General features: G+C 35.1%; 1 protein-coding gene across 3 annotated transcripts; it reads left to right on the forward strand.

The window, feature by feature from the left end:
- Positions 1–192: 192 nt before the first annotated feature.
- Positions 193–27,641, forward strand: LOC149814897 (3'-5' exonuclease domain-containing protein / K homology domain-containing protein / KH domain-containing protein). 3 transcript variants are annotated; one of them, XM_089990033.1, is made up of 10 exons: positions 193–339; positions 3,479–3,654; positions 6,964–7,095; positions 7,180–7,257; positions 8,129–8,225; positions 10,204–10,250; positions 11,011–11,227; positions 25,891–26,020; positions 26,119–26,161; positions 27,451–27,641. In XM_089990033.1, exons 1-10 carry the CDS (start codon positions 279–281, stop codon positions 27,520–27,522), a joined length of 1,053 nt encoding a protein of 350 aa, XP_089846159.1. In that variant the 5' UTR covers positions 193–278; the 3' UTR covers positions 27,523–27,641. The 3 variants fall into 3 exon arrangements, with proteins under 3 accessions (XP_089846159.1, XP_089846160.1, XP_089846161.1); XM_089990034.1 differs by having other exon boundaries at positions 7,180–7,230; XM_089990035.1 differs by lacking the exon at positions 25,891–26,020.

Genomic DNA, 27,641 nt, shown 5'->3' on the forward strand with positions numbered 1-27,641 from the left:
GTTGACCAAAGCAAGGCCAAAGCCAAAATTAGTAGATCATGTGATTGGGGTTTAGACTAAGATGTAATTGAGGTTTAGACTAAGAAAAGAAAATCCCACCGCGATCGTTTTTTGAACTAAAGGGGTTGCCATTTGACGTCGGTGGATTCTATTGCTCTTTTTGGTCCCTTTGGTATCGAGTGATCCCTCAGGTTTGGTTTCTTCCCTTTTATAAGGGAGAGAGGACGATGAGAAAGTGAGGAGGCGTTGAGGAGAGAAGAAGTTGGTCGATCGAGAAAATGTCTTCCGAAGCTCCCTCCTCCCACCACCATACTTACATCCCTCTTCCTGCACAATCCGGTACTCATTTCTTGTTATTCTTCGTTGATCGATTCGTTTTGGAGATAATTGGTGCTTGTTTTCTTTGTGGGTATTGGTCGTTTGTACTGGTTTTTGTGTATCCTTGGGAATGTTTGATTCGTTTCTGCGAGATTCTTCTTCTTCTGCTTCTCTTTTTTGTTTTTCTTGGTATCAGAGTTATTTGAATTGTTGTGATTGATCAGAAGTTACTAAGAAAAGAGATTGATCACAAAATGTGATCCCCGATTTGTTTCCTTTTTGGGGTTTGTTTGTTCATGGAGTTCTCATTTATTGGTAAGGTATTCAATATGAGGATTGTTTGATTGAATTCGGAAATTGGTGCCTTTTGTCCTTTTAAAGATTTCTTTGTGCTTGTGGGTATTGCTTGTTTGTAGAGATTTTGGTGCTTCTTGGGTGGAAGATGTAATATGAGAAATGTTTGACAGGTTTGTGTGGGATTCTTCTTCTTCTTCTTTCTTACTATTGTTTTGGAATTTTTTGGGTTGTTCTGATTAATCAGAAAGAATAAACCCCAATTTTTCTTTGTCAGCCATGGGGAACTACATGCGCTTGGTCGGGGGGAGAGGGTGGACTTTATTTGTTCATGGATTTTTCCTTGTTCCTTGGAAAATAATTCACTATGGCAATTGCTTGATCAAAATTAGGAATTTGGTATCACATTTCTTTTTCAACGTATCTTTGTTTCCTTCTCTTGTTAAACAATTCTTTGGGTATTCTTTTTCTTGTTTTGTTTATAGGGTGTAAAGTTCATTACGGAAATTGTATGATCAATTTTGAAATTGGATTATCGTCTTTCAGTGTAAACAAATTGCAGCGTGAATGCTTCACAAGATTGTTTTACTTGATGGCCTTATCTGATAGATGTTTATCATTATGGTGATTTTTTCTCTATTTAATTTCCTTATATTTTTCATTTCCTGATTATTATTTTGTTATTTGATGTGTTATACAAAGAGTGTTCCATTCCTGAATTTCTATTTTAATATGTGAATTTGGTTGTTTCCTAATTCAGTTTGATGGTTTTATTGTTGTTGGACTTGGGTTGCATGTTGGTTTTCTTTGCATGTCCTATATCTTATGGAGTCCTTGTTTGACTTTTGTAGAAATTAATGACTATTTGATAGTTTTTATGTCTTGAATTAAAGGATAGAAGCCAACAAGAAATGGTGTTAATCTTATTGTTTCATTCTTTCCCCACGGTTCCTTTGCTTAAGGTTCCTGCAGTTTCTTCTCTTGTATTTATCTGTTTTATTTGTTTGATTATCTTTCATATTCTGTGCTTCACAATGGGAAATGGTGATCTACTACTTAGCTACATTACATGTGTGTGTCTTTCTCTCTCTCTCTCTCTCTATATATATATATATATGCATGTGTAATAGACTAATAATTGATATTTGTGAAAAGCATAGCATAAGACATATGGAAATGACTAACATGCATATTTATCATATCATATTGTAGGATACACAAATAGAGAGATTTTAAAATTGAATTAAAAATGAGAAATAAAAAAGTGGAAAACATATTTTTCTTATCTTATCACAAAGAAGAAAAAAAATATTGTGAAATAAAACTGCCACATCAAGCAAACTTAGATACCTAAATATGAAATAAGTAGAATATGAATGAGTATGTAACAATTAATACATAATACATGACATTAACAATAAAAGCAACCATCATTGGCATCTATAGCCTAAAATTGAAAAGATTTATGGCATTAGACAGTTTACATGCCTCATACAAGGACCATTCAACTGCTAACTCAATTATTTACAATGAAGTCATAGGAGAATGGTTGTCAAGTCATATACTTAGGGTTGTTTGGGTTGAAAATAGCTAGAAATTCTCTTCACTAACCAGTAAACCCTCTTCCTGTATCTTTTCTTCTGCTACTAATAAACACATGCCTATTTCATTATTGACACCCTTACCCTTTTATATTTGAAGTCTTCCCTTCTTAAGGGAAACTGGCATACAAATTTCTTCATCACTGGGGAACACCTCTTCACATGGTTGAGGCATGTTCTGTCCTCAACCCAATTTTTATCTCATTTTTCCTCTTCTTTTTTAAAAAATAAATTGTTCATCTGCAATTGTATAACCTTCTTGTGCCTGTCAAGAAAATATTTTGGTCAGGATATATTCCATATGCAACTCCTTCTTACAATAGATATATGGAAAAGTTAGTTTCTTGTATACGAGAAGACAATGGTCCCAAGTTGGATCTTTTAAGTTCATCTCTTAAAAACAAAAAAACTGATAAACTCCTTGCAAGAGCTATACACCTAGCCTTGACCTCATGATTTCATTTTCTGTCTTTAAATTCCTGGATCAAGTCTTCCACAGGATGAATTATGATGAGCTTCTTAAGATCACTGGATTGGGTATTCAAAAGTCACATTAGGGCAAAAATTTGGAGGCCGTGTAAATCAGGCCTTCAAGAATTGGCTTAGGGCGAAATCTCAAAAATTCTCAATTTTTGAGAAGTAGAGAACCCTAGAATTTTAGAAGGAATGTGCCTCTAATGCTTTAGGGGGCATTTGACGTGCAGAATGCATGCGTCCTTGGGATGCTCTGTGCATGGGCCCCACATGCATCTGCATGCCCATGCAAATGCGGGACGCTAAAATGGAGTGTCCCGTGGACACTAAAACGGCATCCTCTGCTGTCACCCCCTCCCCCCGGACGGAACAGTGGAGGATGGACACTGCCAGACACTTGAAAAAAAACTTTTTTGGGCACGTGGACAGGGTAGGACAGCCCGTCCTGTCATGTCCCCCACCAGTACAAGACAGGATGGTGCATCCCTGTCCAGCACTGTCCAGCACTGTCCGCAATTCAAACGGGCCCTTAGGTATGAAACAAGATCAAAATGTCCATGCTAAAGGAAAAAGTTTGGCCAAAATTGGTCAGGAGAAAAGGCTTAACCAATCAATAGTTTTGTCGAGTCATCCTTATACATCATGTTTATACTTCTAAGTCTTTTTCATTCTAACTTTTCTTCTGAATATATGTTTCTCTACTTCTTGTGACACTTATGGCTGCATGATGATTATGCTGATCAGTAATCATACATTTCTTAAATTTATGACCAATTTCTAAAAAATGCTAGGCACTGGCAGTCCAGACAATGAAGCTGATTTTCCACAAGCTCCCATTTTCATTGTCACTCGTGCATCTCAACTTCCACCTGCATTTTTGGAGCCCTGTGTGGATACTCAACTGATCATTGGTTTTGACTGTGAGGGTACTGATCTTTGTCGAACTGGTTCTCTTTGTGTCATGCAGGTAGTGCTTATATTTACCTTACTTTAGCGCATCTGAATTTTACATTTCCACAATCTATTTTTGCTGCACTTTGTTGATTTATATTTATTAATACTATTTAGACTTTGTTTCTTCTTTCAGAATTAAAATACCCTTCATCATAGATTAGAAGAAAGCTTCAAAATTTGCTATTTGTTCAACAACCGTTACTAGGTTGATTGTTGATACCTTGCAAAGGAAGATGAATGGTCAATATAATTCATCATAATTCCATAAATCAGCATATGTTATTGACCAAATTAATAGTTTAATTTTGTGATACCTGCTCACTTCATATCAAGAAATCTACATATCGAAAGGTACAAAGATAAAAAAGAACTGCAGATAGTACATGCATATATGTTTATTAAGATACCTACAAAACATATTGAGTGACTCCAACCTAATGTATGTACTGGGGACAATTGTTTGCTTGCAAGTTAACAATCTTGTCTTTATTCCATCCTTACATGTGTAGCTGTTAATCATAGGCTGTTTGATCCAATGATTAGATGGTATGAATTATCAATTATCCTATCATTGGTTGGATACTTGCATTCTTTGGGAAGATTTTGCATGAGAGGAACTAGAAGATATTCCACAGCTGCTACAATACTTCATCACAATCTATCAATGCTTATTCTATTGGATATCCAGTCAGGAGTATTTGCAGATTGGCTGTTAGAGGTTTAGATCAGTGTGAATGAGTTGCATGAGCCATAATGGTGCAGTTCTGACCTTCTCTGTCTTCTCTTTTGTTCTAGAAGGCACACCAATTGGTTGTGAAACTTGTATTTCTGTGTCATAGCCACAAACCTTATTCTCAGGAAAATATTGGTGAGGAGTTTTTTTGTGATATTTTCAAAAATCCGTTTTTTCTAGGAAAAATCATAGGAAAATATTGGTATATATAAAATAAATATAATATAAAAAATATGCAAATAAAATATCAATAGGAATAGGTTATAATACAAATAACATGTACATAATCTAAAAAACATGCAAAAAAGGCGCTTATATAACATAAGTATCAAGTTAAAAAGCTATAATTTCAAAATGCGTTATTATTTTAAAATTTTTGTTTAATTTTAATATAATATCAAAATATGAAATATCATGATAAAATAGTGATATTTCAATATATTGGCAATATTGGTGAGTCGGTGACTATTATCTGTTTCTATTTCTAATAGAACATATATCAGAATCCACAACACCAGCATTCTATGCTCTCCATATCCAAAATCACTTTAGAACAATGTTATTAAAGTAAATTTGAATTGGTTGATTTAGACCGGATCGGCCTTTGTCTGAAACAAAATAGGGGTTGGTTCGACCACCCTCCAAAATCGGTCGATTTTTGCTAGAATCGGTCAATTTTTGCCAGAATCGGTCAAAATCAACCGATTCTGCAATGAATCGATCTTTAGAAAAAAACCCATGGCTTTAACACCCCCTCTCCCTCTCTGCTATGCCCCACTCAATTCCCAAAGCCTACAGGCTAAACCCTGTCCCCGTGCCCGCCAATTGCTGGAACCTACCCACTGGCACTGGGCATTGGAATCAACCCAATGTCATCTCTATCTCTCTCTCTTAAAGGGGTTTGATTCTGTGAATGATTTAGTTGGTTCTTTGGAATTGATTCGCTATATTTTGCTCTTCCATTCTCCTTTGCATTTTTGTCTTCGAGCTTTTAAATTTGTTCATTTTGTTGTGAGGTGATTTGATTAGGTGTAATGCTAAATTTTGTCTCTTTTCACCCATAAAATCTGTATATTATTTCCTTTATTTCTTTCAAAGTGTTTACCTAGTATTTTGGTCATTGCACATGTATCCTTCTTTAAATGATATAATTTCAGCATAAATGTTCTGATTTCATTTTAAGTGCATGCACATGTGTCTTCATATATGGTTGTGGAGTATGACACATTTGTTAATTCTTATGCAATTTTAGCAATATGGATGGTATATAATCATGTAATATAATTCAGCGCTTTAATTTTAATTTTTAAGTAACTCCATAGTTTTATCTTTTGATTCCTAAAAATGTTATATAGATAAATCTTATTTGTGCATTTAATTTTTAAAATTTCTGTTTTTTCTTATTTTTGAATAAAAAGCAAAAATATATTTTTTCTGATTAAAAAATGGTTTGATTTGATTTGATTTTTTCATTTTTTAAGAGAATGATTCACCTAGTGAACTGATTTTAAATTCATTGTTGTAGAAAATTAATCTGAAGAAAGCTGAGGTCTGGCATGTCTATGCCCAGGGATAAAATACAACCATATATCAACAGACAAAGCAATGTGTTCCAACTTTCAACATATATTATCTAAATTAATAGTCACATAGTCTTTTATTTTCTTTTCTTTGGTTCTTTACATGCATACATACACTTGGATGAGTATATCAAACCAACGAGTAGAATATCACCTACCCATTCATCTTCAAGTAAATCAGAGTATAGTTACCAGAAGCTTCTTGCTACATGGGGAAGCTCGCTTCAGAAGCGGGAAGCTCTTCGCTTGCCCGAAAGGAGGGGAAGCTTTGGGAAACCCACTTCCAAAATATGAGAAATTTGATTCCCTTTAGTGGGAAGCCCGCTTCTTCGTTTCACAAATTGATTCCCATGTGCTTCCTTAACGTTGCTCTCTCGCTTATTGTCACTTTCCACTCATTTTCTCCTCATTTCCTACAATTTTTCATATTAGAAAATTAATATTTTTTTGTAATAAGTTTATATGTAGCTTTTATTTTGTTTTATATTTGTGTTTTGGTCATTTCTTATTTGCTTCAGCCTGTACTTCATATCATTTTCTGTGTTTTCTTTTATTTTTCATGCACTTACATAATTGCTTCAAAACCGTATCCCGCTTCCTGCTTCATTCTACCATTTAACACTCGCTTCCCCGCTTCTGCCTCCCTCTTCGCTTCTCGTATCCATTTTGTTTCCTGGTAACTATGGATCTGATTGTGTGGATGAGTTTATCATGCTTCATTACTCGCAATCATGATTAACATCTATAATCTAGCAAGTTGGATATTAATCATTTTTCTTGACAGTTTCAGTTTGATACAATTTGGGCGATTTATTTTAGTTTTTCTTTAAAATACATTCTTTTTTTTGTGATTGTTGATTCAAAGCATGCCCCGTGGTAAATGAACAATGATATATCTCATCTGTAAGGTCTGATTAACTAAAAATTTATGAGTAGATGAAATTCTTCTCACTGATAGCAAATTTATGGTATATGTGCTCACCCTTTTCTTTTAATAATACATTTGCAGCTTGCATTTAAAGATGCTATATACTTGGTGGATGCTATTGAAGGAGGGGGGCTGCTTATTCAAGCTTGTAAGCCTGCTCTTGAGTCAAATTATGTCAAAAAAATTGTTCATGACTGCAAACGGGATAGTGAGGTTTGCTTTACCTGCATTATGTTGTTGTGCATTAGTGATTGACTGTTCCAGTGATTAATCCTTGAATACACTGCTTACTTGCAGGCACTGTATTTTCAGTTTGGCATCAAATTGCAAAATGTCATGGATACTCAGGTGAGATTTGATTATTGTCATGCCAAGGTATGTGTCAAATTGTTACAATTGTTTCTTTCTTAAAGACATATCTTTGGTGTTGATACTAGAGCACATATTTTTTCTAATTGAAACATGACTATTTACAGTAAAAATTCATATGTTTTTAGCAGAGTTACCGGAAACACCTAGGTAAGTGGGGAAGCACAAAACGTCGTGCTTCCAAAACGCGGGGGGAAGCACCATTTTTTTGGGAAGAGCGCTTCCCCCTCACTTCCCCCATTTTTTCATTTTTTCATTTTTATTTTCATTTTTTTTTTATTTTTTTTCTCTTTTTTTGCTTCCCCTTTGCTTCCTAGACCGCTTCCGGTTCGCTTCCTAGGTTGCTTCCGAGACGATTCCTAATTCATTCCTAAGTCGTCCCCCGCTTCCTGCTCCCGCTTCCTGCTCCCGCTTCCTGCTCCCGCTTCCTTCTCCCGCTTCCTGCTCCCGCTTCCTGCTCCCGCTTCCTGCTCCCGCTTCCTGCTCCCGCTTCCCGCTCCCGCTTCCCGCTCCCGCTTCCCGCTCCCGCTTCCCGCTCCCGCTTCCCGCTTCCCGCTCCCGCTTCCCGCTCCCGCTTCCCGCTTCCTCAACTGACAACCATGGTTTTTAGTGCAAGTTCCATGAGACATAGTGATGCATTATTTTCTTTTGATGGTTATTGGTGAATTGCTGGGGGACATGCATAGATAGCACAATCGATTTCTTTTTGTGCAATTGAAAAGCACTTGTCAATTTATCAATCATAAACCTGTCGACTTTTTTCAGGTTATTGATAACAGGAATCACTTATTTGTACTTGTACAGTTATGCATATGATGATTTGGCACAGTTATTTGTAGGCTGAAATGGCTTGGCATATTCTTTCTCTTTCTTGCAGATTGCTTATACCCTGATAGAAGAGCAAGAAGGAAGGAAGCGATCCCCTGATGACTACATTTCATTTGTCAGCTTGCTTGCAGACCCACGCTACTGTGGTACATTCTTGTTTTTGGGTTTCTTTTTTTACCTTGTATATTGGTATTACTGCAGCTGCATGATAAATTCTTGTGTACTTTGACTCTATCTCTATGTGATAATTTGTGGACAGTAATATTATCTACTCTAACCATTCAACCACTTACTTTGATGCATAAAATTTTCCCTCACTTGGACGCATACGATTTTCCATTCTTTGTATATAATGAAAGCAAAGGGGATCTTTATAATATTTCATATACCATATCAAACAATTTTTAAACTTAGGAAGTGGAGGTGGGGCTTTCTCCTAAATTTGTTCCCTTTTCGCTGTTTTTCTCCTTTTTATAGCAAGGAGTACGAGGTACATTCTGTATTTTTGTATTTCTGTGGTGATACGCATTGCTCCCTAGTATCCCTCCCTGGTCTTAGTCTGATAGGAAAACCCCTTATCATATTTATATAGTTTTCAGGTAATATCATGAGACCACATAGTACTAGAGTGAGGTAGATGCAATCTCCCTTAGATGTTTATGTGACTTAGAGCGGACTCGCGATACTGCTGACCCTGATTCTACAGTTTTGGGTCCAAACCAGCAGCCTAGTGATTCGGTTCTCTAAGTGGATCCTTCTATGGATGCAGAGCTTAGTTGTGGTGATCGTCATGTCCGTAGATCTAATAGGTCGATGACAACCATTGTAAGAACCAGATCCCGATTCATTCTCACAATCTAGATCCAATTTCACCACTTTGAGAAACTATTTATTTGTGTTTTGAGATAGGAGAGATTAGTTTTGAGACTTTGAAAACCCTAATTGTTATTTCTTTGCTTTTGCTTGATTTCAATTTCAGTTTATAGATTCTGTTAGTTTTTGATATCGATTGGTGGAGTTCAGGAGAGATCCTATTGATCACTGCATCAGATTGTGGTATATGAGAGCTTTGGTTGCCTCCTGGATCATCGCCGTCTTGCGAAGTCAAGGAAAGATCCATGGAGGAACATCAAGCACGTTTGGAGCCCTCGAGGCTGACCAACAAGAAACACATAAGAGACGTGATCGGCTGGGGGAAGACATGGGTGAGATAAGGAAGCATCTCAAACACATGCAAGAGGTTTTCTTCCAAACAATGGTGCAGTTAGGAGACAAATTGAAGGATGGACGAAAGGTTCACCGAGTTTGATAAAAGAATTACAAATATTCAGAATCCGCCTTCAAATCAATATCTGGTGGTTTAAAGTGAAATTAAAAGTAGAGAGATTGTGCAAGGTATGCAACACCCATAGTTGACTGACGGTCCACCTAGGCTTGGGGCACCGGTTGTGGCTGGAATCCCCCTTCCGCTCGGAAATAACCCTAGTGTGGTAGGGGCTGATTCCAGCTAGGGAAGCCTTCCAAATGTTGACGGAACTGCCAGTGACGTTAGTGCACCGATTCAAACCCTTTTGGGGAAGCTATCAAGAGGGCTATTGAAGCCCTAACTGTTGTAAGCCCTAAGCTTGGGGTGTTTCAAAATCTTGCCGTCATCTTCATCCTATTCTATGATTTCACTTAAATTTAGATCTAAGGATGAGCAAAAGATTGTTGGGCATTTTCAATAAAGCAAATATGGATTGAAGTTTATTCTTTGATGTAAAGAAGTATTTCTAACTTATTTTTGAAGAACACAACTGGTTGTCTGACAGCATCTATCTTGGACATAACCTTGCAACTGGTAGATCCTTCTTTTTTTTTCTCCTTTTTTCCTTGACAATGTTATGCTTAAGTATAGGATTATTGCTTTAGTGCAGATTTTGACCACTACATTAATATGCTGTTGCATGACATATATCTTCAATGGACTTTTTGTATTTTTCATTTGAAGTGTCTTCGGTTGCTTTCTGTTCTTGCTTCCATCTAATGGAATGTATATGGAATTTTTAACTCATATGATTTTGGCTTTTGATACACATGTCTCCAGATTGATACGCTTGTCATCTTTTAATGGTATGGTTGTAGGTGTATCATACCATGAGAAGCAAGAAGTGCGTACTCTTCTTCGAAAGGTTAGTTTTCTAACCATCAGTATAATTGATGGTCACATTATTGTTAGTAAATGTGCTATCAGTTTCACTCCCACTAGAGACACGTGCACATGGCACTTGCATCACACAGAAACATGAATCATTGGCACCATCACCAGATAAGCAAAAGAAAAATAAAAAATAAAAAATAAAAAATAAAAAATTATATATATATATATATATAAATATATATATGCCTGTAATCTATGGCAATGATTGGTTTGGAATTTGGTTCATCAAGCAGCCACATTCGTGTTTAATTAATTCTGGCCTGTCTTGGGGAGTATTTAAATGGTGCTTTATAAATATGTGATAATAAGCAAAATTAGAACATATAGAAATTAAATAGGTATACACTATACAGTAGCAGTGGTATACAAGGTTCTGAGTCAGAATTGCTAGTCTTTCACTGTTCACATGCACTCAGCGTTTTGTTCCAAGTGACCAATTGTAACGTCCATGCCCTCTATTGTTTAGAAGCGTACAACCATTTATGAACTGGTATTGACCTATAACATGAGCTCATATGCCACAAGTGAAAATGGATGTTCATAAAAGTTCTCTATACTGATGGGTATATGGTGAAAGGGAATGAGACAATAATTTATATGACTTGCATATAGCATGATGTCATGTTATGTATATTTCATTTGCTTATTTATATCACAAGTAATAAAAATGAAGTAGAATTTATTTTCACTTCCTGGTTTTGTATAAATTTGATTCATGTTGTCCATTTCAGGACCCTGCATTTTGGAGTTACAGGCCATTGACAGAGTTGATGATCCGTGGTGCTGCTGATGATGTTCGTTTTCTTCTTTACATCTATCACAAAATGATGGAAAAGTTAAACGAGCGATCCTTGTGGCAGCTTGCAGTGCGTGGTGCTCTATATTGCCAATGCTTCTGTATCAGTAATAATGATTTTGTAAATTGGCCACCTCTTCCTTCTATTCCAGGTTTTTATGCTTTTAACTTCATATGTTAATTTGTTTCAGTCTGTCCATTATTCTGTTAAAAAACATTGTAATTGATAAATTGTAGTGCTTTATGAGCAGCTGTTGAAAGTTTGCGTTGACAGGCTTTGCTTTTGTTGCTTAACATACTCACACATACTACATACTCTAAAAATTTGGAATCTTGAAGTCAATCCTTGTGTCTTTAATAGACGCACTGCGACGTTTGGCTAATTTGCCTTTCTTATCAGAAATATGTTGCAAAGACATCTCACTATAGTATAGGCCCATATTCTATAAAATTTTTGCAGACGCAGATAAAAAATTATGTTCATTGATTTTTGAAATATGTCCAAACTTATTAGAACTTTAACAGTCACAAATATTTACCCCTCCATGTGCATGTTGTTAAAATGTACATATTGTATATATATTGTATGTGTATTTATATGTATACATACTTATGTATGTATATGTACATATATAGGTATATACATATATATATATGCATATATATATATATACATATATATATTTTAAAATGTACATTATTGTATATATATTGTATGTGTATTTATATGTATACATACTTATGTATATATATATATATATATATATATATGTGTGTGTGTGTGTGTGTGTGTGTTACGACAACGAAGCCGTATATGACATTTTTAGAATTAGATTTTGATGATGAACAAGTGAATCAACTGCATTTCAGCTAAGGCAATGAAGAAAGATGATAAGAATTGAAGAATTCAATGAAGAATCTTTGAAGACAAATGCGCAAATGTAAATTTCATTAAATGTCTTAGATTCTTGTAAGAGCCTTACTTAGAGTGCATATTTCAATTGCATTTCACATAAAAGTCTTTAAAAAAACTTTTCTAAAAGAACTCTTGATGAAAATCGTTTTATAAAACTCTTTACTTAATTTTTCATGTTTATTAGTTGACCAACAGACTCACCAGTTGACCAACTTTTTCGCGCCAATTTTTTAAAGCAAAAACATCAACTTTTTGAATTAGTCAACTAATCGACTCTTAGGGGACCAGACCCAATGTTTAATTTCTGAAAAATTTAGCAGCAGTCGACTTAAGGTTTTCTTAGTCGACCGGACAAAATGTTTGTTTTCAGAAAAATTTAGCAGGAGTCGACTGAAAGGTTTTTCAGTCTACTGATGATTTTATCAGTCGACTAACTTTTTCTTTATTCGATTAAGTTTCAAACTCCATATTTTAAAACGGCTCTGTTAAACACAGTAGTTGACTGACGATAACTGTCAGTCTGCTAATATTTGATTTCAGTCGACTAACTACTGTTCCTGTCGACTAATATTGCCGTTTTCCTCTAACTTTTAAAATGCGTGTCTTTTCAATTTTCAAACGAATTGACCATTCAAAAGTGACTGTTTTGACACCCCTTCATACCCTCAACGTATGTGATGTTTCAACTATAAATATGAGTGCATTCCACACTCAAAAACATCGAATTAGATCGAATTATATTGAATTATAAATATCAAATTCTTTACTTTTCACTCCTATTCATTCAAGTATTCATTTTCTCACTCGATATTTTCACTCCAGTTTTTTACTCAAATTCTTTTAAGAAATAGTGAATTCGTGAGTTGAGTATTTCAACAACCTTAGAAGCCAATTGCATTTCATCTGCATTCATAAGAAAGGCTCGTAGGTTGATTGTAAGTTTGCTTACTTATAATTTTCTGTAAAAGGAAAAAGATCTCCTTGGTTTAAAGGAGTTGTTTGCTTTCAGTAGGGTTGTTACTGAAAGTGGGATCGGATTTGGTCTGTACGTTCTTGTGGTGACACAAGCTTGATAGTGATAATCTCAAACGAGTTTTGCTTGGGGACTGGATGTAGGTCAAGAAGACCGAACCAGGATAAAATCTTGTGTTCTTTGTGTGATTGCTGTGTGAATTTCAAAATCCTTCAAAATTCTAAAGACGTTATTTAAAAGCACTATTCACCTCCCCTCTAGTGCTCGTTGCCTCGATCCTATAACACTTTCATTTGGTATCAAAACATGGTTTGCTATATCGTGATTTTACCATCATCTAGCATGACAACAATATCGTCTTCTCAGCACAAAGAAGGATGCTCCTCAGTTTGTCCTTCTCTTTGACGAAACAAATTATGGCTATTGGAAAGTAAGAATGACAATATTCTTACAATCTATGGATCTCAAAATTTAGAGAGTTGTTTCAGAAAAGTACCAAGCACCATCAACTGATTTCAGCCTATGGACCGATGAAGAAAACAAGACTGCTTCACTCAACACCAAAGCTATGAATGCGCTATATTGTGCCATTGGCAAGGTAGAGTTCAATCGCATCTCTCAATGTTCTACAACAAATGAAATTTGGCATACTCTTCTTGTTATACATGAAGGTACGCCAAAGGTAAAAGAATCTAAGATTGTTTCTTTAGTTCATAAATTTGAATTGTTTAAAATGAAGCAAAATGAGTCTATATCAGACATGGTAACAAGAATGACCGATATTAATAACACTCTAAAATCCCTTGGAAAAGAATATTTGTAAGTGGATTTAGTTAGAAAAATCTTAAGGTGTTTAACTCCTGAATGTAAGAGAAAAACTACAACAATAGAGGAAACAAATGATTTAAACACCCTTTATCATGAAGATTTGGTTGGCAACTTAATGACATATGAAGTCCAACTTCATGATAGATAAGAAGAAGAACCCAAGAAAAAATCTCTTGTTTTCAAGGCCACTTCTGACTCTGAAAATTCAGAAGAAGAGGAAGATATTGCCCTCATCACTAGGCAATTCAAAAGATTCATAAAAAAAAGGAAGATTTTAAAGGAAGGTAAAAAAAAACTGATTCTTCCAATCCTAATGAAGTCAAGTGCTTTAACTGCAAAAAGACAGGACACATCAAGAAAGATTGTCCTTTTCTCAAAATCAAGCCCAAGGACCAATTTAAGAAGAAAAAGGCATTTCAAGCAAGTTGGGATGATAGTGACTTCTCTTTTGATGAAAAATCAAATGAAGAAGTCGCCAACATGTGCTTTGTAGCAAAAGAAGACTCGGTAAGTCAATTTGAGTTTGATGATGTATTAAAAGCATTTAATGATTTATATGTTAAATTTAAGAGTCTAAGTTCTAAAAACAAAGAGTTAAAAACTGAAATTCAACTCTTGACTCTCAAAACAAAGTGTTACTTCAAGGGATAGAAGATCTCAAGAAGAAAAACTCTTGTCAAGCATCTGAGATAAAAGAAATTGGAATTAGAACCAATATCTTACAAGAAGAAATATCAAGTCGGAAAGAAAAATCAAATGATCTTCTTTCTATAGTGACTAAGTTCACTAATGGACAAGAAAATATAGAAAGACTTATTGGTTTTCAAAGATGCTCGGTTAATAAAACCGAATTGGGATATAGTTTCTTTGATACTCAAAATAGACCAAATTATGTGGTAAAGAATCAAAGTCAAAATTCTCAATCATTGGTTCAAAGAACTCAATTTTCTAGTTATAATAGAAATGCATCTAATCATGGTACTTATAAAGCTTATAAGTCTAGATATGATTATTCTAGAAATACTAAATCTTTTTATAGAAAGAATATTTATTCTCAGAGGAAACCAAAATCCAAATGGATATGGGTTCTTAAGGCTAACGCTCATAGACCCGAAAATAAAAAGGGGTCAAATGCTTTGTCTTCCAATTTTGTTGTAGGTACACAATAAGAAGCAAATGGATCTTAGACAATGATTGTTCCAAACATATGACTGGAAGGCCGGAGTTATTTTCCACCCTCCAAAGTATGGATGGAGGAACTGTCATCTTTAGTGACAATAACAAGGGAAAAATAATTGGTATTGGTAACATTGGTAATCCAAAATTTCTCTCGATAGAAAATGTTCTTTTAGTAGATGGTTTAATGCATAATTTATTGTCCATTAGTCAATTATGCGATAAAGGTTTTGTCGTTTCTTTTGAACATAATTTATGCTTAATTTCTGATTTTCATTCTAAAAAGATCATTTTTAAAAGAAAAAGAAGGAATAATGTATATGAACTTTATCTAGATGAGTTATCCACTTTTAATGAAAAATGTCTTATCGCTTCAAATGAAATTCAATGGTTATGACACAAGAGACTTGGACATGTTAACTTTAAATTGATTTCTAAGTTATCCAAGAATGATCTTGTTAGAGGCCTACCTAGAATACCATATAAGAAGGATCATTTATGTGATGTTTGCCAAATGGGTAAACAAATCAATAGTTCTTTCAAAGCAAAGATATAATTTCAACAAAGCGTCCTCTTGAACTTTTACATTTAGATCTATTTGGACCATCTTGAATTCAAAGTTTGAATGGTAGCAAGTATGCTTTTGTTATAGTAGATGATTATTCTCGATTTACTTGGGTGATTTTTCTAAAAAGCAAAAATGATGTTTTTTCTGAATTTTCTAAACTTTGTAGAAGAATTACAAATGAAAAATCTATATCTATTATTATAATTCATAGTGATCATGGTGGTAAATTTGAAAATGAATCTTTTCTAAAGTTTTGTGATTTACATGGTATATCTTACAACTTTGCTTTTCCTAGAGCGGCTCCACAAAATGGAGTTGTTGAAAGAAAGAATAGAACTTTACAAGAATGTGTTAGAACCATGCTTCAAGATAAGAATTTACCAAAATATTTTTGGGCTGAAGCAATAAATACAACATGTTATGTTTTAAACCATATTCTTATTCGACCATTCTTACATAAAACATGTTTTATTTTTCAAGCTTGATTTTTTTTTGTAATATTGACAATTTTATTTGTGGATATGCATATTATGTAATATTTGTTGATGACTTTTTTAGATATACTTGGATTTACTTTCTTAGTTATAAGTATGAAGTCTTCTTACATTTTCAAAATTTTCATAACTTGGTTAAAAATATGTTTAAACATAATATTTTTATCTTTTGCACTTATTCAAAAATAGGTTTAGTCATAAGTACCTAAAGGTTTTTGGGCCGAAGCAACTTTGACCACTATCCATCTTATAAAAAAAATGCCATCTTTATCATTGCAAAAAATCTCTCCTGTTGAAAAACTTTTCAAACTTATTCCTGATTATTTCAGATTAAGAGTTTTTGAATGCAAGTGTTTTGTAGCCAACAAAAATGACAAGCTTTATCCTAGGGATATTCTTTTTGCCTTTTTTGGATATGTTGACAACAAAAAAGGTTGTAGGTGTTATGATTCTAAAAATGAAAAATTGTGATATGTTCCAGGATTAATTCAGATTGGCTCTCAAGAAATGTGCCCTTTTTGGAAACTAATTTTTTTATTGTGAAAATCTAAGGCTTTTTCGATTTGATTTTGTTTCAAAACATGATACTGATGATTGTGATTGCGGGTTTGGTCTTGAGAATGTTGATGAATCAAGAAATGAAGTGATTTGTGAATAGCAACCCCATAGTGATAAAACCTACTTGTAATACACAAGACGTCGAGCTTAAAAACCTGTAAGTTCTCTTGAAAAATATTCAAAGATTGGAAGTGAAGATGATGTGCAATCCAGGAGATCATCTAGAGTATCAAAGCCTCTAGAAAACTTTGTATCTTATGTTTCTTTTTCATCCAAATACAAGGCATGTATTGAGTTAATCCACTCCTACGAAGAGCCCTTGTCTTATGCCTAAGCTAAAGAACATTCTGAAGTAAAGTTATCGGCCTTAGAAAAGCCAAAACTTGGACTCTATAAGATCTTCCGTAAGAGAGAAAACCTATAGTATGTAGGTGGATGTATAAAGTAAAAAACCAAGGGTGATAAGACCCTTGAGAGGTATAAGGTTAAACTAGTTGCCAAAGGATATCTTAAAGAATATGTGATAGATTATGAATAAACCTTTGCCCCTGTTGCCCGAATGATCACTGTTAGGACCCTCTTAGCAGTTGCATCTATTAGGAGCTGTCCAATATACCAAATGGACATTAAAAATACTTTTCCTAATGAGGATCTTGTTGAAGAAGTGTACATGGAGACACCTCTTTGTATGATCATCCTTGAAGGAAAGGCACTTCATTTGAGGAAGGCACTTTGTGGCTTGAAGTAGAAGCAAGCGCCAAAAACATGGTATGATAGATTTAGTAAGGTTATGCTTGATATTGGTTTTAGATCCTACCTGATTAATACAACTTTGTTTGTTAAGGAAACTGATGCATGTATCACCATTCTACACTATTATGTGGACTATATGATCATCATAAAAAGGAGACAAACAGGAAGTTGAAAATATTAAAAGGTTTCTTAAAAACAATTTTAAAATGACATATTTTGGTTTTTAAAATACTTTCTAGGGATTGAGATTGCTTATTCTCGTAGATGGTATTTGTTGTCTCAGTCCAAATTTACTTATGATATTATTTTCAGGTTTGAAATTATGGATGATAAGAGAGTTGATACCCCTAAGGTTACTAATGTCAAGATGAGAATCAATGATGGAGAGCCACTTGAAGATCCAACACCTTACCGACAACTGATCAAAGCACTCTCTTATTTGTCAATTACTAGACCAGACATTACATACATTGTCCACACAACTAGTCAATTTCAGAATGCTTTTATATCTGTTCACATGAGAGTAATATTATGAGTTATTTGATATATTAAAACTTCAACTTCTAGATACTTTTTTTTTATCTTTTTTATTTACAATAGATTTAATTGCCTATATTGATGCTGACTGGGGAGGTGATTCCAACAATAGAAACTCAACCACGTTTTTTGTGTGTTTTTAGGTAAATCTATGATCTCGTGAAAGTGCAAGAAGCAGTAGAAGGTCTAACTTTCATCCACAGACGCTGAATACCGAGCCATGACTGTTACTACGATGGAGGTGGTCTGGCTTAGAAGATTACTGGCAGACATGAGAATTCGAATAAAAGGAGCTTCAAATATGTGATGTGACAATAAGAGTGTTATTTACATCGCCAAGATGCTAACAACGATACGTTTCATGAGAGAACGAAGCATATTGAGATGAATTGTCACTTTGTACGAGAGGAGCATCTTCAAGGCAACATTAATCTGTCATATGTCACATCAGAGTACCAAGTGGCGGACTTCACTAAACCTCTCCCAACTTCTAGGTTTCACTTCCTTAGTAAACTTTCGGTCATTTTACCGTAAGTTTGAGGGAGAGTTAAAATGTGCATATTTGTATATATATTATATATATATATTTATATGTATACATATGTATGTATATGTATATATATATATTGTATATATATTTTATTTTTTGTTCTTGTAATTTTTTTTATTTTTTTGGTCAATTCAAGGTTGACTAGCCGTTGGAGCTAGTCCAATGGCTAGAAATCTAGCCTTTGGAATAGCTCCAATGGCTAGAAGTCCTCCCTCTTGTTGTATATATAGGGGATCTCCCCCCTTCTTGTAAATCATGCATCTTGCATGCATTTTGTTAGGATAAATAAAATATTATTTTATATATTGTGCTCTCTTTGTGTGTGACCTTAGTGGCTTTTCCGAGCTTGCCTCGTAGTGGCTCTTTCGTGTTTGTTCATTTTGGATTCTTTTGGTGGACATTTGCTCTCTTTTGGAGATTCTGCTCTCTTCACACATCATTTCTTTGTTTGCCTTACAAAAAATGCTTGGGAAGCCAGGAGCTGTTCTTTATGATGCAATCTGCCGAATCGATAAGTGTATACCCAAGAAGGTGAACTTCATGGCACATGGTGGAACTGATTATTGGTTGAGAAGGCGAATCTGCCTGTAATGGATATGATTTAGCAATTGGATATGACCACAATTCATTTAGAATGTGTTCACATGAAGAGTGTGGGTGTTATATTGAGTATTCATGCTCAGGAAACCTGTGATGTCAAAAAGCCGGAAAAAGAAATAGGAACATAGATGATAGACTAGATTCCTGCATTGTTGATGCCATTTTCTTCTGCTTTTAAAAATATGGACACACAGGAAACCCATTGCTGTTGTGCCAATCACATAGATGGAGTTTGGTGTAGGATGCTCTTGAGAATTCTCATAATTTATGCACATTATGAAAAGAATGCCCCTCTTTAGCAGTTGCCAAATGTAGAGTCCATGCTTTCCATGAATTCAATAACACCAGATTGTTAAGTTGACTGAAAATAGAATAGTGATTTGCTTCCATGTAATGAGTTCATAGTTCCACATTGCCAAACAGGCTATCAAAGTCAGTAGGAAACCAAAATTCATAAGGGATATTTAGTTTCATGCAAGTTAGGCACACTTCAGTTTTGGAATTGTACCTAATTCCTTCTAATAATCTAGAAACTTTGGATGATGATCAAAATGACAAGTTTTTAAAAAATCATACTAATGCATATGGCGGTACTGTGATTTGGCAACCATAATCCATTCTTCACTTGAACAGCCCTGGCTGAGGCTCATCTCATCCAATTTGCCGTATTGCAGCACTATAAGAAAGCAATGATTTTTATTGACTTGGAACAGGAAAGGAAAAAGAAAATAATAATCCTTATTATCTGAATATTCTTATAGATCAACCAGTGGGGGCTCCGCTTGTCTGGTAGGAGCAGCTAGTGTAATCAAACAATATAGCACTATTACAACTCCAATGAAAGGCTACACAAGTGCATGAATATAAAATGGTCACTAATGGACCAATAACAATCTCACGAAGGTGATACCAAAAAATCAGTCTCACAAAAAATAGCACAAGGCTTAAAGCCAAAGGAGAGTTTTATAAACACAAAAATGCTTTTGAAAAGCATTGCATACAAGAGAGAGGTGAGGCTCTATTTATAGAGCCTAATGAATGGGAGGCAGTCCAAGAGACGTTGGACTGCCTTCCAAGAGTCATTTTTATGACCGTTGGGAGGCAGTCCAACGTGTCTCCCAACAGTAAAAAATTTTGACATGTACAGACAAAAAACAAAAAAAGTAAAAAGTGAACAGAAAATAAAAAATTACATTTCAGTCCCTAGTGGACTGTTCTAAATAAAAGGACAGAAATACCCTTGTCAGGTATTTGTATACACTTAATTTTTACACTCCCCCTCAAACTTACGGTGAAATCATCGAAAGTTTGCTAAGAAGATACAAAAATCTAGTCCAAGGAAGAGCTTTGGTGAAGAAGTCTGCAATCTGAAATTCAGATTGAACATATGGCAATATAATAGTCCCCTTCAAATATTTTTCGCGAACATAGTAACAATCCATCTCAATGTGTTTTGTTCGCTCATGGAAGGTATGATTGCTGGCAATGTGTATGACACTTTTGTTGTCGCAGCATAATTTTGAAGGCTCTGAAATATAAACTCCCATATCTAGGAGTAATGCTCGCATCCACACAACTTCAATGGTTGTTGTAGCCATTGCCCTATACTCAACTTCAGTGGAGGATAAAAACACCTTTTGTTGTTTCTTGCATCGCCAAGAAATGAGAGAATCACCTAAAAAAACACAAAAATCAGTTATTGAGTGACGATTATTGGGATCTTCTCCCTAGTCAAGCAATAAGATTTAAAGATGAGGAAGATGATAGGAATAACCTATGTCACACGTACTCGGCTCCAAGGTCGACGCATCCGCGTCGACACAGACCGACACGGGTGCGGCTCGGACTCGGTCAACCCGGCCCTGAGTGCGGACGTGCCGGGGGGACCCCCCCCCTTTAAGGAAAAAAACCCTGAATCAGGCTTCACAACTCATCACCTGTCCCCTAATGGACACAACTTTGACTGAGTCATATATATATATATATATATATATATATATATATATATATATATATATATATATATATATATATATATATATATATATATATATATATATAGCCGAGTCCCCATGTCCAAAATTTTTGAAATTGCGCTGCACCCGTGTCGCACCCGCACCCATGTGACATAGGGAATAACCCTTTAGAAATAGTTTTCTAGATGTATCAAACTATTCTCAACACGACACTCATGTGAACTGATGTGGGCGCATGTTGAAACTGGCTAGCATTGTGTAGAGCATGTGCAATATAAGGTCTAGAAATAGAAAGGTACATTAGTGATCCGATAAGTTGTCTATAAGGTGTTGGATCATCTAATAGTACTCCATCTTCAACTCTCATTTTTGCATTTATCATCTCAGGCGTATCCTCATACTGTGTATCAGTGATTTCCGAACGTGCAACTATATCTACTGCAAACTTGATTTGAGATAAAATGTATCCCCTTGGCGAGTAAGCCACTTCAATGCTTAGGAAATATCTAAAAAAACCAAGATCATATCAAAAGTTTTTTGAAGCATACCTTTAATTTCTTCAATTTCTTTTTGATCATTGTCAATAATGATAATGTCATCAACGTACACGAGAAGAATAATAAGAGAGGTACATGGAGATCTTATAAACAAAGCAGTGTCAGTGTAATAAGATTTAAAACCAAATTTTAATATGGTATTACTAAACCGATCATACCATGTTTTAGGAGCTTGCTTAAGCCCATACAAAGCCTTTTGAAGTTGAAAAATCATGCCCTTTTTAATAGTCAAACCGGGAGAGGATCCATGTACACTTCTTCAGTTAAATTTCCATTCAGGAATGCATTTTTAACATCTAATTGATAAATAGGCCATTTTCTAATGGCCGCTATTGCAACTAAAGTCCTAACTGTGGTCATACGAGCTACTAGAGCAAATGTCTCTTCATAATCTATTCCATATTTTTGGGAGTATCCTTTTGCAACTAATCGTGCTTTATACCTTTCTAGGGATCCATCACTTTTTGTTTTGATTTTAAAGACCCATCTACACCCTATAGTCTTCTTACCCTTGGGAAGAGGTTGAATAGTCTAAGTATAGGCTTTATGTAGAACATCTAACTCTATCTTCATAGCTTCTACCCACTCGTCTATGCTTTTAGCTTCATTGTAGTTAAATGGTTCATGAATTGCATGGACAACTAGAAGATAAGCTCTATAATTTGGAGTAAAAGATTCATATGATACAAATCTATCTAGAGGCCTATGGATTCGTTCAGATCTCCTAACGCTAGTTTCCTCGATATTTGTTAATTGATTATATCTTTCTAAGGCACACAGATGCACCCCAATACTTCGTCTAGAATACTGTAAGAGATTTTGGCATAGTTCTCTATCTTCACTAGAGTCATTAATAGACTCAACATTTTCAACGTCATTAACAATTTCATTATTTGATTTAGGTAGTAAATCAAATAAAAAGGCATACTCTACTTCTTCCTTGGGTTTTTCAAAATCAAATCCGTTTTCTTTTTCAAGAAAAGTGACATTTTTGGACACATAAAGTTTATCATTTGTTTGATCATAGCATCGATAGCCTTTTTGATTCTCGGCATATCCAAGAAAGACACATTTTATGGCTTTGGGAGAGAGTTTGTTATATTTTTCAAAAAGTACAAAATACTTACATCCAAATACTCTTAGTCTTTTCAAGTCAGGAGAGATTTTAAAAAGTTTTTCAATTGAAGAATTGTTTTTCAAGACTTGAGAAGGCATTCTATTTATTAGGTATAATGCAGTAAGTGCAACTTTGGCCCAAAATTGTTTTGGAATATTCTTTGAGATAAGAAGAGTTCTAGCAATCTCAATAATGTGACGATGCTTTCTTTCAGAAATTCCATTTTGTTGAGGAGTCCTTGGACAAAATCGTTGGTGTAAAATTCCATGAGTTTTTAGATATGATTGAAATTCATTTGAGAGAAACTCTCCCCCTGAGTCGGAGCAGAAGACTTTAATATTTGTTTTAAATTGGTTTACAACATGGTTATGAAATTTTTTAAAACACGAAAAAACTTCTGATTTAAGTTAAGGAAGAAAATCGAAGTATGTCTACTGAAATCATCTATGAATGTAACATAATATGAATACCCTCCTTTTGACATAACAGGAGCGGGACCCCATACATCCGAGTGCACCAAGTCAAAGATTTCACTGGATGAGGAAGTTCTTGATCCAAAATGTATCATTTTCATTTTACCAAGTATACAATCTTCACATACAAAATCTTTATCTTTACAAAATTTTTCCAAAAATGAAAAATGAGATAATTTGGATATACTTCGGTGTCCTAATCTTCAAAAGATCTAAATCCATGTCTTTGACATGATTACAAAAGATTTTCTGGGTAAACATAAAAAGTCCATATAATAGCGATCCCCTCTTCTATGGCCTTGCCCAATCAGCTTCCCTGACTGGAGATCCTGCACCCAACATGCCTTTGATGAGAAGAAGACTTTACACCCATCATCGGAAATTTGAGAAACTGAAAAAAGGTTTAAATCTAATTTTGGAATAACCTTTATGTTTGAAACATTTTTTTTTTAAAGTGTCTTTAAGATTTCTGATGCTTTTGACTTTTAAAGAAGTGCCATCGACGGTTGACACACATGAAAAGTATGAATTGGTGCAATCAGATAGTAGGGATCCATTATATGTCATATGAAAGGATGCTCTCGAATCCAAAATCCAATTGGACTTACTTGGATAAGAAAATGAAGAGATGATGGCACCCGATGTAGAAGGAGTAGCCTTAAGGATATTTGAAACGGCCTCCGCTATTTGGGCAATTGTCAAAGCATTGAAATTGCCTTCTTTCTTGATATCTTGAGTTTCTTTACTTAGAGCGGCTACCTTCTTGAATTTGGGGCAATCCGGTCTTATGTGTCCCGGTTCCTTACAATGATGACATATGATTTTGCCCTTGTATCCTCTATGATGTCCTTCTTCATTGTTTTTTCGTTCAAAATGAGGGGATTTATATGTTTTTACAAAATTTTCGGGTCTTTCCATGGCAAGAACCTCATCATTTGACTTGTGCATGCCAAGTCTTGTTTTCTCTTGGCAAATTTGCGCAAGAGTATCACTTATAGAAGGAATTGAGGTCTTATGAAGTAAAGATGACCTAACTTGTTCAAATTTTGGCCGAAGGCCATAAAGGAAAGAGAAGATTTTCTCTTTCTATTTGAGCTTTTCTCATTTCAATAGCCGAACCTTCCCATTTAGGTTCTAACATTGCTAATTCATCCCAAATGGAAGATAGAATCCCATATAAATCTCTCAGACTTTTGTCTTCTTGTTTGGCATTACGTATCTTGTCTTGAAGGTAATATAGTCTAGCCATATCCTTTTGAATGAAAGAGTTCTTTAAGAAGATTCATGCATCACATGCTTTCTTGAACTTGATGATGTTGGTGGCAATCTTAAATTTTATGGTATTCATAAACTATGAGAGAATTTGAGCGTTGCTTGCTTTCCAATCTTCCAACTTATCTTCCTTTTCTTCTTCAGACAACACTTAGACTTGATTTCCTTCTCTTCTAGTCAACTTGAGTTGAGGTTCACTCGTGGAACCACTAACAAAGCCCCATAGCTTTTTGCCTTTGATGTGATTCTCCATTGCCGTCACCCACATTAGATAGTTGTTCTCGTTTAGCTTGTATGATGACCGAGGCGGCATCTCTTTCTCCTATAATGAATTGCAAAATTTTGAATAGAGGAGCGGCTAGCAAAGCGTGAAGGGCACAACAACACAAAGGATTACTAAGGAGGCCTTTTCAAAAGACCTTGCTCTGATACCATGTAATCAAACAAGATAGCACTATTACAACTCCAATGAAAGGCTACACAAGTGCACAAATATAAAATGGTCACTAATGGACCAATAACAATCTCACGAAGGTGATACCGAAAAATCTGTCTCACAAAAAATAGCACAAGGCTTAAAGCCAAAGGAGAGTTTTATAAACACAAAAATGCTTTTGAAAAGCATTGCATACAAGAGATAGAGCCTCACCTAATGAATGGGAGGCAGTCCAACAACAGACGTTGGACTGCCTTCCAACAGTCATTTTTGTGACAGTTGGGAGGCAATCCAATGTCTAGTTGGACTGTCTCCCAACAGTAAAAAATGCTGACATGTACAGACAGAAAACAGAAAAAGTAAAAAGTGAACAGAAAATAAAAAATTACATTTCAGTCCCTAGTGGACTGTTCTAAATAAAAGGACAGAAATACCCTTGTCAGGTATTTGTATACACTTAATTTTTACAGCTAGCGCATGTCACCTTGTGTTGGGACGTTGCAGGTTCAAAACCCAATGGTATAGTTGTATAACTGGTAGGGGTCTGCCTAACCCTAGCTTGCCTTTGAAAAAAAATTCTTATAGATCACTGTTTTTGTTTTTCTTTCTCAGATAGACAATTTAAGAGGTTTGGACATGGGTCACTTGGTTAACATGACCCAGCTTAAGCATTGATTCATCACATTCAACTCCTCATACATTTTGTATGCTAACAAGTAAATATCATGTCATTGACATACAAATAAATGTCCAAGATAAGAACCCTCCGTATCAACTTGGGTTCAAGCTTAGTGTGTGGTGTCTGACTTAGTTTTCTGATAAAAGATAATGTATCACCTTTTCATATTTTTACCTGTTTGTATCAAAGGTTGTTATTTCTGATAAAAGATAATCTCTACTATCTGTAGTAAATGCATCACCTTTTAATATTTTTACCTGTTTTTATCAAAGGTTGTTATTTCTATACATGTCTGCATATATTTCTGTTCAGGGGGAATCATTTAGTTTATCTGTTTTTTTTCCCTTGGTAGAAAACCTACTTAATGAGGGGAATGTTCCTGAGAGAGAGATTCTCTCTGTTATAAATGTACCTTTGGGCAAAATGGGACGGATTATTGGAAGGCGAGGGGCATCTATTCTGTCTATAAAAGAGTGTTGCAAGTAGGTTGCTTGTTCTTAACTAGGTGGAAGTTTGTTATATGAGGTTTCTTAATGTAATAGATAGCAACAAGCTCCTAACTTTATGTTCCTCTTTACAGTGCAGAAATTTTAATTGGAGGTGCCAAAGGGCCGCCAGACAAGGTAAGTTAATGAGCACTTGAATGTTAGTGAAACTTATGGTTTGTACCTTAAATCAGATCCTGAAATTTGTTATGCTAGTGTGGTGTTAAATTTCAATAGTTGATTGATACACACGTGCATTATTTATGTGTAATGTGTATATATTTGTGTGTATGCATGGATATAGTGCACTAGAAGGGAAACTGTTGTCATGATTTATCAGTTTGGGATTTTATGCAAAAAGTATGATGTGGGAAATTTTCAGTGTTTAAAAAATTGCGTGAGGCCAAGTCAACCCAGATCGGCGATTCACTGGTCAAACCAGTGAATAACCAGGAATTTAAATGAGACTCAACTGAGTCATATATGGTGGTTAACTGGTTTTTTCTTAGCATTATGGAATAAACTAACATGAGCACTTGGCCTATTATGAAGTTCTAATACTTTTTAGATTTTTGTTCACATTGCAGTAACCGTAGTAGATTGTCTATTAGTTGGGCATGGGAATGCCTTCTCGAATGGAGATCTAGAGAATATCTTCTTGCTTTCCCTATGTTGTTCTCAAAGTGTATTGACTATATGGGGAGGAACTTTAGAAATTATTTAAACTATTGTTATGTAAGTTGTGATTTGCCCTACTTGACAAATACAATTTCTTGCCGAAGGTAGCCTAATTTGTATATTCTCACAATCTCACATCTTAAGTTTTTGAGGTTTCCTGTATGTCTCAAGAAGCTATTTTATTAATTGGGTATCCATCTCCTTGTCTGATCCAAGGAACATGTTACATTGACCATGTAGTCTTCTACCTAAAGGCCATCAAGTGTAGCAATGGCAAGCACTGCTTTTCTACACTTGCTTGTTTGATTAATAACTTAAGATTATTACTGCAGGTGTCTGCATAAAGTACATTGATTTTGCAGATGCTATTTGCCAGTATCTGAATATTATGCTAGATGGCTCCAACAGAGCCTTGCGGTTTGTGAGAACAAACCAGAAAGCAATATATAGTGTGTTTCACACATTGTATCACTGTGCTATCGATACAAGTAGCACTATCACAGCCCAAAGGTCTCAGTTTTTAATCCCATAATGTGGGGTCCATCCTCACTGCTTTCCTAGCAAAGAAAAGGAGAAAAAAGGACCAAAAATATAAAATGATAGTTCAATCTCATTGAAATCTGAAGCTTTTATTCTGCATGTAAAAGGAATGCTTATTTCATGAGTTTGTGCATGTGCGTCTTTGTGCGTGTATCTTTTCTTGTATTCACATTATACTCATCTGTTAGTGTGTTTTTTATGTGGAGCAGATTTTTGTGATTGGTTCTGAGAAGGAAGCGAGGAAAGCAGAAGCCATCATTCGGGGTCGGATGTTGGACTAGGGGAGACCTTACAATACCGAATCTGGTTCATCCTACTTTATGCATGATTTGATAGACTCAAGCTTGGTGCGGTTACGCTGTAATGTTACATTCTTCTGATCAATAGTGCATTTGCACCT

The sequence above is a fragment of the Nuphar pumila genome, chromosome 15 (assembly GCF_984573655.1).
Source record: "Nuphar pumila chromosome 15, dmNupPumi1.hap1.1, whole genome shotgun sequence".
Lineage (NCBI taxonomy): Eukaryota > Viridiplantae > Streptophyta > Magnoliopsida > Nymphaeales > Nymphaeaceae > Nuphar > Nuphar pumila.

Coding starts and splice junctions, on each gene's coding strand:
- LOC149814897 (XM_089990033.1), top strand. CDS start 279: ATGTCTTCCGAAGCTCCCTCCTCCCACCACCATACTTACATCCCTCTT. Junction 340..3,478: donor CCCTCTTCCTGCACAATCCG/GTACTCATTTCT, acceptor AAAAAATGCTAG/GCACTGGCAGTCCAGACAAT. Junction 8,226..10,203: donor TGCAGACCCACGCTACTGTG/GTACATTCTTGT, acceptor GTATGGTTGTAG/GTGTATCATACCATGAGAAG.